The following is a 12,677-nucleotide window of genomic DNA, read 5'->3' on the forward strand; positions in this document are numbered from 1 at the left end:
TGGTGGTGGAAAGCCGAGTGAGCCAGGAGCGGGGGTCTATTCCGGGCTCTGCTGGTGACCTCGGGGCGGGGGGGGGGCTCTCCATGCCTCAGTTTCCCCTCCTGCCCCTTCCACAGTTAGCTTGTGAGTCCTGTGAAGCAGGGACTGTCCCGCGCTGTGTGTCTCTGCAGCGCCCAGCACAATATGACCCTGGTCCTGGTTGGGATCAGTGAGGAACTGGGCACGATCGACCCTCAATATAAGCCAGGATCTGGGCAGCGCCCGGCGCGACGGGGCCTGGTCTCGGCCGGGGTCTGGGCGGCGCCCGGTGCAACGGGGCCCTGGTCTCAGGGGGGGTCTGGGCAGCGCCCGGCGCGACGGGGCCTGGTCTCGGCCGGGGTCTGGGCGGCGCCCGGCATGACGGGGCCCTGGTCTCGGGGGGGGTCTGGGCGGCGCCCGGCGCGACGGGGCCCTGGTCTCGGGGGGGATCTGGGCGGCGCCCGGCGCGACGGGGCCCTTGGCTGAGGGCTCTATGTAACGTGAACAATGAAGGATCACGCTTGCACGGTTGCCAGGAGCACTATTCTGATCAGCTCCGGCCACCCGCCCCAGTAACGGCACGGGGAGCTGGCGGGTCACGCTGACAATATTTACACCCTTTATTTGCACCAGCAGGACCAGCCCCGTTGGTGCTTTACAGCCTTGTTCTCGTTAGCCGGCCCGCGCTGGGGTCTCCGTGATTTTAGCTCCTGGCTCAACCCAGGTGGACAATCTTCCCCGTCGGCAAAGCTCCCGTCGCCCCAGGCCTCTGGGCTGCTTCTTATTTGTAGTGTGGCAGCTGCCAGGTGCCCGGGGCCTGCTCCAGGGCGTCGCGGGGCCGGGTCTCTGCCTTGCACCTTGCTGCTGTTACTTACCCCAGTGCAAAACGGCGTTACCTGGCAGGACGCCGGCGGGGTTGGGCCAGTGCTCTGAGCGGCTCCTTCCCCCAGCTGCTGGGCGGGTGAGTCTGACTCACGGCTCAGGGCTGTCAGAGTGGGGCTAGAGCAGGAATTTTCCCCTCTGTAGCGTGGGGCCTGGACCCCCCGGTCCTCGGATCACTCCAGCACAGGGCCCCTGATCAATTCCCTGCATGGCAGAGCCTCCAGGGCTGGTTGCTTCTGTTCTCTGCCCCGGGCCTGACCTGCTGGGCTCAGCACAGGGGTGACGTGCTGAAAGGCTGGACTGTCCCAGGGGCTCAGCACCCAGCCTCCGAGCGGGCGCCCCAGAGCCAGCCCCCAGAGAGGCACCCCGAGAACCGCCGGGTTGGCCCAAGAGCTCCTTCATGCCGCCCAAACGTGCCGGGCTCTGTTGGCAATCCCGGCCCCGAGGCACTCTGCAAATGCCACTGACCCTTTAACTCTGCTGGCTCCAGGGCCAGCTGCTCCCCAGCCCCTTGACAACAGCAAACAAGCCGCGTGGTGGGAAAAGTCCCGCAGGGGAATGTACCAGCGGTTGCCTGGGTCATAAGAACAGGTCCCTTCGCCCCCTGCCAGAGTCTCTCCCTTACGCTCTCTTCACACTGACTGGGGCTTTCGCTTCCACAGTTATTAACGTCATTGACCTCCCCGCCCCTGTACCGGGGTCCCTGCCACGCCGCGCCTGGCTCAGCCCCCACAGGAGAGGGAGCCTGGTGTCCCTGAGTCCACTCCATGGCTGGGGATATGCGGGGACAGAGGGTTTTGCCATTCAGCTGATGCGAGTAACGGACCCCATGGCCCGTCTCAGTTGCACAGACCCGGCGATCCCAAAGCCCGTCTCATTAGTGTCGAACGGTTTTCACAGTGATCCCGTGGGTCTCTCCACGTCGTGACCTGGGCGGCCGCCTCCCCAGCTGGGGCAGAGCTTGTGTGCGGCTCGGAGGCGCCTTCCCCATTGCTGGGAGAAGCGGTTAGAGGTGGCCGTTAGCGCTGTTCCCCTCCCCGCACAACTGTTCCGACTTTATTGTTACTAGGCGTTTCCTGCTGGGACCGGGGTCTCCCAGCCACCTGCTTCCCCAGCGGGGCAGATCTCAGCTGCAGCCAGACGTCCCTCCAGCCAAGGACATGGGAGATTCCAGGCCTGGACGTCCTGGGGGTGTCTGTCCTGCTCCGGACGCCTCCCTCCCTCTGATCATTGCTCTGCGGAGAGCAGCGGGTGTGTGCAAGGGAGGGCCCCGTGCTGCCAGAGCAGAGGCCATGAACCCCCAGTCCCGTGGCATTGCCCAGCATCCCAAGGGCTAACGGGGGCCTCCCCATGGGCCAAGGGGGAAAGCAGCAGTGAGGAGCCCCAGAGCTCCGAGTCCTGCAGTCCAGGCCTAGACTCTGTGCTCCACTTCAGGTGTGTTCTGCGCGGCCCCGTTCAGGCTCACCTGCTCGGCCGGCTTGCCCTGCTCGGCTGGCTTGGCCTGCTTCTGCTTGAGCCGGTACTTGCGGATTCTTGTGGAGCGGTAATACAGGTAGATCCCCACGCCGAGTCCAGTCACCGCAGCGGTCACGGCGAGCAGCACCAGGACCAACAGCAGGACGTTGAGATCTGTTACAGAAGGAGCGAGGCCGAGGAGGACTAAGAGCTGGTTCAGCCTAGTGGGCAGGGCTGCGGGCAGTGGGCTGCGACTCAGGACACCTGGGTTCCACTCGCCTCAGCCACTGGCCTTGGGCAAGTCACTCATGCGCTCAGTGCCTCCGTTTCCCCTTCCACTCTTTGCCTGTTTACATGGTGAGCTCTCTGGGGCAGGGACTGTCTCTCACGCTGTGTCTGGGCAGCACCCGGCACGACGGGGCCCTGATCTCAGCTGGGGTCTGGGCAGCGCCCGGCACGACGGGGCCCTGATCTCGGTCGGGGTCTGAGCAGCGCCCGGCACGACGGGGCCCTGATCTCAGCTGGGGTCTGAGCAGCGCCCGGCACGACGGGGCCCTGATCTCGGTCGGGGTCTGAGCAGCGCCCGGCACGACGGGGCCCTGATCTCGGTCGGGGTCTGAGCAGCGCCCGGCACGACGGGGCCCTGATCTCAGCTGGGGTCTGGGCAGCGCCCGGCACGACGGGGCCCTGATCTCAGCTGGGGTCTGAGCAGCGCCCGGCACGACGGGGCCCTGATCTCGGTCGGGGTCTGAGCAGCGCCCGGCACGACGGGGCCCTGATCTCGGTCGGGGTCTGGGCAGCGCCCGGCGCGACGGGGCCCTGATCTTGGTTGGGGTCTGGGCAGCGCCCAGCGCGACGGGGCCCTGATCTCGGTCTGGGTCTGGGCAGCGCCTGGCACGACGGGGCCCTGATCTCAGTCGGGGTCTGGGCAGGCCCGGCACGACGGGGCCCTGATCTCGGTTGGGGTCTGGGCAGCGCCCGGCGCGACGGGGCCCTGGTCTCGGTCAGTGTTCTGCCATATTACACATAATTTAGTAGGAGGATGAGTTGGGACAGAGATGAACCTGAAAACCGCCAGGCTGCAGGATGCTGGACCCATCCCCACTCTCTTCGGGGTGGGAGTGATGCTAGGATGCACCCCCTGAGCCTGGGGGTGGGGAGCTGTGCCCTGGATGAGCCTGCAGAGTACAAGCCACACCGATGGAATGGCCAGACGCGATCACTGGGCCGGCCAGTCTGACCTCCAGCAGGCCACCAGGCCGGAGAATGGCAGCCCGGAACCCCATACTGAGCCCCCGTGGCTTTGGGGGCCGTTTGGGCTCCTAAATCCCATGGAAAGCCAATGGGATTTTACCTAAGAGACCCATTCACTTGTGTTCCTAAATCTCTTTGGGGCTTTTGCAAGCCTACCCTCCAGGTCGCCTGCTGGAGGATCCACCAAAGGCTACTTACACTCCACGTGGACGGTCACATCCCGGCTGGCGTAGCCGTAGCTGTTGAATGCTTCGCAGTGGTATGTCCCGGCGTCCTCTCTCCTGACCTGCTGCTGCACCCCGATGCTGAAGGGCACCCCGTCCTTCTTGCACATCATGGCTGGCTCTGGGTTCCCCTGTGCCTGGCAGGAGAAGGTTTGCTCCGTCCCCTCCTTCCAGGTCCACTCCCTGGGGCAGCCGGAGTCGTCCATCCTGGGCCCGTCTGGAAGCGAGAGGGGGCAGTTGGTTACGCTGCCCAGTGCCGTGTATCCCCATCTCCTGCCTGCCCCCGGGGCTGCTGCCAAGGATGGCGTCTCTCCCCTGCCACACGTGCCTCCTCGCTGGGCTCTCCCCACTGCCCCGCCTGGCTCCAGCAGGCCTTGCTCTGGGGCAGCAAGGGGGCCCTGCGTGCAAGGCAACAGCCTGGACTTGGGAGCTCAGGGGTCAAGCCCTGCCTCTGTCATGGTCGCCCGGTGTGACCCTGGCCCTGGGGCAAAGCCCAATAGTCACGAGAAGGCCTCAGGTTCCCCATCTGTAAAATGGGGCGAGGGATTCTTCCTGCGGCTGGCTCGTCTCATTAGCTTGGGAACATTCCCTGAGGCAGGGACTGTGTCTGGGCGGCGCCTGGCACGACGGGGCCCTGGTCTGGGCTGGGGTCTGGGCGGCGCCCGGCGCGACGGGGCCCTGGTCTGGGCCGGGGTCTGGGCGGCGCCCGGCGCGACGGGGCCCTGGTCTCGGCTGGGGTCTGGGCGGCGCCCGGCGCGACGGGGCCCTGGTCTCGGCTGGGGTCTGGGCGGCGCCCGGCGCGACGGGGCCCTGGTCTGGGCTGGGGTCTGGGCGGCGCCCGGCGCGACGGGGCCCTGGTCTGGGCTGGGGTCTGGGCGGCGCCCGGCGCGACGGGGCCCTGGTTTCGGCCGGGGTCTGGGCGGCGACCGGCGCGACGGGGCCCTGATCTCGGTTGGGGTATGGGCGGCGACCGGCGCGACGGGGCCCTGATCTCGGTTGGGGTCTGGGCGGCGCCCGGCGCGACAGGGCCCTGGTCTCGGCTGGGGTCTGGGCGGCGACCGGCGCGACGGGGCCCTGATCTCGGTTGGGGTCTGGGCGGCGCCCGGCGCGACAGGGCCCTGGTCTCGGCTGGGGTCTGGGCGGCGACCGGCGCGACGGGGCCCTGATCTCGGTTGGGGTCTGGGCGGCGCCCGGCGCGACGGGGCCCTGATCTCGGCTGGGGTCTGGGCGGCGCCCGGCGCGACAGGGCCCTGGTCTCGGCTGGGGTCTGGGCGGCGCCCGGCGCGACGGGGCCCTGGTCTCGGCTGGGGTCTGGGCGGCGCCCGGCGCGACGGGGCCCTGATCTCGGTTGGGGTCTGGGCGGCGCCCGGCGCGACGGGGCCCTGGTCTCGGTTGGGGTCTGGGCGGCGCCCGGCGCGACGGGGCCCTGGTCTCGGCTGGGGTCTGGGCGGCGCCCGGCGCGACGGGGCCCTGGTCTCGGCTGGGGTCTGGGCGGCGCCCGGCGTGACGGGGCCCTGATCTCGGTTGGGGTCTGGGCGGCGCCCGGCGCGACGGGGCCCTGGTCTCGGCTGGGGTCTGGGCGGCGACCGGCGCGACGGGGCCCTGATCTCGGTTGGGGTCTGGGCGGCGCCCGGCGCGACGGGGCCCTGGTCTCGGCTGGGGTCTGGGCGGCGCCCGGCGCGACGGGGCCCTGGTCTCGGCTGGGGTCTGGGCGGCGCCCGGCGCGACGGGGCCCTGATCTCGGTTGGGGTCTGGGCGGCGCCCGGCGCGACGGGGCCCTGGTCTCGGCTGGGGTCTGGGCGGCGACCGGCGCGACGGGGCCCTGATCTCGGTTGGGGTCTGGGCGGCGCCCGGCGCGACGGGGCCCTGGTCTCGGCTGGGGTCTGGGCGGCGCCCGGCGCGACGGGGCCCTGGTCTCGGCTGGGGTCTGGGCGGCGCCCGGCGCGACGGGGCCCTGGTCTGGGCTGGGGTCTGGGCGGCGCCCGGCGCGACGGGGCCCTGGTCTCGGCTGGGGTCTGGGCGGCGCCCGGCGCGACGGGGCCCTGGTCTCGGCTGGGGTCTGGGCGGCGCCCGGCGCGACGGGGCCCTGGTCTCGGCTGGGGTCTGGGTGGCGCCCGGCGCGACGGGGCCCTGATACCCTAAATCTAAGAACTGACTGGACCCACAGCATTTCTCTGGCAGCTGCTGCATAGGAATGGCCGCCCCAGGTCGCAGGCACAAGGAGAGCAGCCGAGTGCCTCTGAAGAAAAGCTTGTGGGAGCGGAGCGGGAGGATGGGCCAGGAGCCCTGGGTTAGAGTCCTTGGCTGAGGCACGGAGGCTCTGGGGGGCTCAGCTGCCATCTCTGAAAAGGGGGCCTTGCTTCCTGACTGCAGGGGGGTAAGCGCAGAGCGTGGGCCGTGGTGAGGGGCTGGAGCAGCACCTAAGACAGCCCCTGTACTCACAGAGGACAGTGAGCCTGGCAGACGTGCGTTTCATGGTTTGGTTGGCTGAGGCAAGCCTTGCTTCACACGTGAACTCCCTCCCGTTGTCTTCCTCGCCAGCCGTCAGCGGGAAGTCCACAAGGGGCTGGGCGGGGGCGCTGCGGACCAGGACTCGCTTGGCGTCTCTGAGCTGGAGCAGGACGTCCGGGGGGTGGGCTTCAGGAGAACGGCACGTAACGGTGACGCTGCTGTTAACGTGGGTCTGGGACTCAGTTATCTCCAGGATGGGCTCAGGGAGACCTGCAAGGGACCAGGACAGAGCTGCAGTTTGGCCTCGGCTGCTGATCCCCCCTCCAAGGGGCTGCCCGCTGGCCCCCCCCAGCAGGACGCTTCCCTCGAGATCGGACGCGTGAGAGGGTCGAAGCCAGCTGGGGCACTGGACATACCTGGCCCATTCAAGTTAACACCCAGATCCCGAATGGAGTTAGGCCCAGATCCCATGGGAGTTAGGCACCTAAGTACCTTTGAGGACGTGGGCCCAAATTCCTCCTGAAAGTTGCTCCATGCATGGACTGGTACCTAAATCCCCATGGCTCCCCCCACATCTCCCCTCCAGCTCCGGCCGGTGAGGGCTCTGTTCTCTGGAAGCGCCCGCTCCTCATGCCGTGCGTCAAGGTATGAACCTGCCACTCCCTAGCGGGGCAGGCCAGGCCAGGGGCAGACTGACCCCAGTCTCCACATGGCGGGGGGCTCGGTGGCCTTGCCCACTCCCCTTCCAGCCCAGCGCGGCTCTTACTCTCTGGAGTTGCTGGGAGGAATTCCCTGGCCTGGGCTACGCAGCTGCTCGGACGTGGTGATCTGAATGGTTTGATGGGAGCATCCCCGGCTCAGTGGAGCACCCGTGTGGAAGGGGAGCCAGGTCAGAGCCCCACCGAGGGTCTGTCGGGAGACAAGTCCCAAGCCAGGCTAGGACTGGGGGCGGGAGCAGGGAGGGGATCTGGGGCCGGGGGGCCCGTGGGAAATTGGGCCGGGGGGCTGAGTTTCCAGTGGAAAGTCCAGGGGAGGAACCGACGTGAACTGAAACCAGCCTCCGTGGGAGGTGAACCCACAGAGATCTGCCCAGCCTCTGCGCCAGCCTGGCCCACAGTGCAGACGTCACCTGCCGAGCCCCCGAAATCTGGGCACGCCCCGCTCTGGGCGTGGCCGGGAGACCCCCAGACACTCACTGTACACGAGAACGCTCTGCCCTGCGGATCTGGACACGGGCCCCACGGACACGGTGCAGGTCAGCTGGCGCTCGCCTGCGGACAGGGACCGAACCTCGCCCTGGGCTGTGGCCGTGTCATTCGACGTGGTGACGGTGAAGTTCAGGCGCTGACCCCCAAAGGACAGGGTGAACCGGGCCTCTCCAGCGGCAGGGAAGACCTTGGTCACGTCACAGCGGGCGGTCGCCTTGTCGCCCACCTCTATATGGTGGGAGATTTGGAGCTGGGGCTCCTCTGGGAGAGCTGCAGCAGGTGAGAAAAACCATCGCGGGGCATCAGGGAAACGTTCAGAGGCATGTAGCCGAGTAGACAGACCAGCAGCCTGGGACTCAGGACACCTGGGTTCTATTCCCGGCTTGGCCACCGGCCTTGGGCAAATCCTTCCCTTTTCTCTGCCTCTGTTTCCCCTGCCACCCTCTGTCTAGTTAGACTGTGAAATCCTTGGGGTAAGGGCTCTCCAGGTTTGGGAAGCACCTGCCCCCAGGAGATGCTGAGATGCAGTTTGCTCCAGATCTAACTACCAACCTGTTTATCTAGCCCTGTGCTGTCCCCCCTCCTAGTCCTCTAGCCCCATCTCGTCTCTCTCTATCCCCCCACTGTCCCCTACAGCTGTCTGTCCATCCCCTGCCCAGACTGCACCCCTCTATCTTCCTATCCACATCCAAACTGTGCACACACACTTCTCTTTCCATCCCTGTACCCCCGCCCATCTAATGGCCCATCTCTGAACTTCCTGGCCCGTTCCATACCCTGCTGTCACCAAAGCCCCGTAGCAGCCCCGAGCACGCTCTGCCATCCTCTGCTCCGGCCAGGCCAGGCCCTGAAGGGGACGAGGCACGTGGAGGGGAAGGTTGAAAAAGGGGAAGAAACCATCACCCCAAAGGGGAAGCATGAGCCTGATGCCTCCCGAGCGACTGTGTGTTGCGGGGAACTCCGTGCTGCGGGGGTGAGACAACCCACCCCCTAGGGACCCTCCCTCTGATGGGTGGGTGGGGTGCCCCTCCCTGGGCTCGGACAGTACCCTCGGCCCTGAGCCTCCACCCCCAGCGCTTTGGCAACGTGACGACACGTCCCCCCTCGATGTGGGGCATGGGAGATGGGTGGCATCCCTTTAGATAGCTGTGAACCCTCCACGGGTGCTCCCTGTGTTCGGCATGTCAGAAGCCAGCCCCAGGGTGCAGGGAGCTGGGCCTGGTGGGGCCGGGTGGAACTCGCAAGCAGGGTGATGTGGGACCTCACGCTCTGGTTGTGCAAAGAGCAGGAGCCGCATCAGTCGGCGTTAGGGGAGCTCCCAAAGGGGTAGCCCCGGAAATCTCGGCCACCAGGGAGAACAGATCTCAGCCCCCAACCTGGGACCGGCATCAACGGGCCCAGGACAGCACAGACTTCATCCTGGCCAGGGAGCATTTGTTGCCCCTTTGAGGGGGTGTGAATGTTGGCGGGGGTGCAGGGAGCTGGGCAGTCAGACAAAGCCCATGTGTCCCCTGAACTGCCAGCACCTGGAGCGGTGTGTCTGGCACACAAAGCAGGTCTCCGGTGCACGGAGGACAGAGCAGGGTCTCTGGTGCACGGAGCGGTGTGTACGGCACACGGGGCCTGCAGGAACTCACCATAAACCTTGAGCTCCACCGCAGAGGAGCTGTTTTCCAAGTGCGGCTCGTGCGGCGTCAGGTCCAGGGCTGTGTGGCAGGTGACCTCCTGCCCGTGGTCCCGTTGCTGAGGGGTGATCTCCTTGGTCACCGTGACGTCGTCGGGTCCGGCCCTGGTGCGGTTCTGGAAGGTCTCCGTGTGCAGGGTCCGTCCCCCCTGGCGGAGGGTCACGGTGAGGTGCCTGACGGGCGCCACGTTCAGAACCCGGCACGTCAGGTTATAGGCCCGGCCCAGCTCCAGCTCCGGGAGCCGCTCCAGCCCCACCCGCTCCGGCGCCCCTGGAACCAGAGGGGGAAGGACCCGAAGGTTGGTTAATTGGATCCCGTAGACCCGGGTGCTGCTGAAAGCCACCTCCTGGGGGAAGAGCCTGGAAGGTGCATTCCTGCACCCCAGGCCGGCTGAGCCGCAGGGCAGCTCCCCCACAAGCAGGGCCCTGCCCCAGAGCGGGCCCTGCTGGCAGCGAGAGCCAAGCCATCTCACTGACCGGCCAGCCGGAGCTCTCAGTGGGGCAGGGGGCTGGGATGTGGATTCCTGCCCTGCCAGGAGCCGGACTAAGACCCACCAACTCGTTCCACCCAACGGCCGCCAGAGGGTAACTACTCGCCGGTGCTGCCTGGCTTAATGGAGCGGAGCCAGTGGCCCCAGAGGGGAAAGGCCCATGTCCCATTCTCTGCCCCCCGAGCCAGCCAGTCCCCTGCCCTAGGGCCAGATCACAGCTCGTACCCTATTTTCTGCCAGCGAGTTTCCCCTTTCTCTGGCACAACCCTGCACCCAGAAAGTCTCCGTGGCACAAAAGCCGCCCCAGACCCCTGCAGCTGGGAGCCAGCGGCACTTACGGTAGGCGGAGATGTTTGCAAACACCACCTTCACACGGCCACGGCAGCTGAAGTAGCACTGGGGGGCCGACGCCCACTCCGTGATATTTTTGAGGAGGAAGGCCACCCACCCGGGTCCAATTTTTTCGTCGGTTTTGGTGAGCGAGGTCTCCAGGCTGCCCCTGGCGTCAGGATCCTGGCACGTGGTGCTGCAGTTTATCCAGACGGCCCCCCCGTACGCCACCATGGGAGCTTCTGGCAAAACGCTCACGTCGAACGAGCCCCGCACGGCCCCTGGAACGGCAAACGGATCCGTCACGCTGCGCCTCCGGGGCACGCACACGGCAAAGCAGCGGGCGAGACACACAGCGCAAGTGGGTGAGCCCAGCCCCTTTTCCCTGGCGGGGCCCGATCCTCGCCGAGGTGCAGGGTGGTTTGGCTGGACATGGCTGGGGTCTGCGCTGCGGCCCGAAGGGGGCCGTACCTAGCCGCTGCTCTTGGCCAGGTGCTGGCTGAGCGAAGGCCCCAGCGTCCCCCTCGCTTTGGAAAGGGGCCCGGGTTCGGTTAGCTCCCGGCCTGAGGCGCAGTCGAGGGCCGGAGTGACGGGGAAGCACTTGGGCTCTGCAGCCCCTTTCCAGAGAACCACGTGGTGCTAACGAGGCCCCGCTCCTGCCCGTGCCTTTCCCCGGGCAAGAGGAGCTCGGCCAGCGAGCATTGTGCAGGGGAACCAGGAGAATATCCCCACCCTCCTTCCCAGCGCTCAGAGCCTGCCAGCAGCCCTTCGCCGCTCTCTCGAGATTACCGGGAACCTGGCTGAATGCGGACGCCCGCCAGGCGCCCCCTCACCTCTGCACTCTGCCCCTCAGCTGCAGTGGGGTTCGAGCGAGGCCTGCGGCTTTGCACCAATCTGCCGAGCCCTGGGCCTGAGTTGTTTGCTTTCCCGGGTCATGGGAGTGGGGAATTCCTGGCCTCGTCCCGCCCAGCCGCGCCCGCTGGGCATAGGAATTCCAAAGAGCGTCCACAGCGGACTCTGCCCTCGCTTGCAGTAGCAGCCACTTACCCCGGGGCAGGAGCCCGGTCTCCCCTTTCACCGGCTCCCCCAGCCCCCCCCAAAGAATTCCAGGTCAGATCCTCAGCCAGTGGGAATCAACCCAGCTCCCTCGGCTTCAGTGGCGCGACGCTGACTTACATCCGCCGGGCACCAAGCCCATCATATGAAATTGGCAAGGACACAGAATAAACAGAATGGGCCAAGCGTGTCCCTGTTGTAACCCCCCTGCAGAACTTGGCCCTGCACAGGGGCTGGGTTTAATACTCAACAGGCTGAACTCTGTGTCCTTCATCTAGCGAAAACATGCTGTTGATTCCAGTGGGAGTTTTGCTCCAAGAGGGACCGGAGTTTTGGCCTCATAATTAACCACCCTAAACTATTCGTGTCGCGTTCCAACCCTCTGAGTCCTGCTCCGGCCCAGGCCCCCCGCCAGCTGAACAATGGCGAGCGGTGGGTGTGCCAGGAGGAGGAAAAGCACTTTCTCTCCCTGCAGCGTGCGACCGCTCCAGCCTGCCAGGTCCATGTCGAATCCGGCCCCTAGATTCCCGCTAAAGATTTAGGGGCTGATTTCCCCACCCCCACCTCCCGGCCTGGCTCGCCATGCATTTGACCCCCGTGCAAAGCGAGCTTGAAACACTCCTAGATCCAATGGGGGCAGCGCTCCCCTCGCACTTGGGAGTCAGGCCCCCTTCATCAGCCCCACGCACAGGGGCAGATTCCAATCTCAGCTTGCCAGCATCGATCCAGAGTCACTCCGGAGTAAGGGGAGCGGGCATAGTCACAGCAGGATGCACAAGAGTGGAATCTGACTTGTGGGTCTGGAAACTTTTACACACACATACATAGTATATGCACTAGGGACATAGACCCCCCCCACATACACACACACACACACACACTGTGTAAGCACTGGGGACTCACACACACACTGTGTGGATAGAACACTGGGGACACACTTTGCTTCTCGGCACAAGCATCACTTTGGGAGATGCGTGCACACGCCCAGAGTATAACACTGGGGAGTCTCTCTCTCTGTCTCACACACCCCCCCCTTCTTCTGCTCCATGATCCACCCAGCCAAACCCTGTGGTGCCAGGGTGCAGCGGGCAGCGCCCGCCAGGCCAGGGGGCTGCAGGAGAGGTGATCGGTCAGGCCGCTTACCTGCCAGAGCTGTCAGTGCGCACCAGGCCCAGAGCAGGACAGGGACAGGTTGAGCCATGGTACTGCCGGCAAACCCTTCCTGGGGGCTCCGGGGATGGACCCTCCCTGGGGAGCAGCTGGGCTGGTCCTGTGGGGACGGCAGGCGCTGAATGAGCTGCCTGAGAGCCGCTTTATATGTTTAGACCAGAGTTCAGTGCAGTTCCCGGAAGCCCCAGCCTTTCTCAGCGGTGCTGGAGGAGGGGATTTCCAGCCTTGCTTTGTCTGAGGGAGTTTTGATTTTCTAAGGCTTTCCAAGGCGTGGTTTCCCAGGGAAAGGCACACAGCCCCCGTCCCCCAGCCCCCCAGCCCTGGTGCCCTCCAGGGGGGCTGGCTTGGTTGGGACAGAGCCCTGACAATTGATTATGTAGCAACAGGGACAATATAGTGGCTTACCCATCCCATACTGCCAGGATTCCCAGTCCAGTCGTGCCCCCCAAGCCCC

General features: G+C 66.1%; 1 protein-coding gene across 1 annotated transcript; it reads right to left on the reverse strand.

Annotated features, from left to right (window-relative positions):
* Positions 1–614: 614 nt before the first annotated feature.
* LOC142069630 (intercellular adhesion molecule 1-like) lies at positions 615–12,416 on the reverse strand. Its single transcript, XM_075121480.1, has 7 exons — positions 12,197–12,416; positions 10,006–10,278; positions 9,130–9,447; positions 7,481–7,762; positions 6,276–6,554; positions 3,808–4,050; positions 615–2,529 (listed from the first exon to the last, which is right to left on the reverse strand). Exons 1-7 carry the CDS (start codon positions 12,252–12,254, stop codon positions 2,312–2,314), a joined length of 1,671 nt encoding a protein of 556 aa, XP_074977581.1. The 5' UTR covers positions 12,255–12,416; the 3' UTR covers positions 615–2,311.
* Between the last annotated feature and the right edge of the window lie 261 nt (positions 12,417–12,677).

Source organism: Caretta caretta, chromosome 20 (assembly GCF_965140235.1).
Source record: "Caretta caretta isolate rCarCar2 chromosome 20, rCarCar1.hap1, whole genome shotgun sequence".
Classification (NCBI taxonomy): domain Eukaryota; kingdom Metazoa; phylum Chordata; order Testudines; family Cheloniidae; genus Caretta; species Caretta caretta.

Bases quoted from the DNA above. Each gene is read 5' to 3' on its own strand.
- LOC142069630 (XM_075121480.1), bottom strand. From the start codon at position 12,254: ATGGCTCAACCTGTCCCTGTCCTGCTCTGGGCCTGGTGCGCACTGACA. The intron at 10,279-12,196 runs GTAAGCGGCCTG...TTGCCGTTCCAG, and splicing joins CGCACTGACAGCTCTGGCAG to GGGCCGTGCGGGGCTCGTTC. The intron at 9,448-10,005 runs GTAAGTGCCGCT...CTCTGGTTCCAG, and splicing joins TGCAAACATCTCCGCCTACC to GGGCGCCGGAGCGGGTGGGG.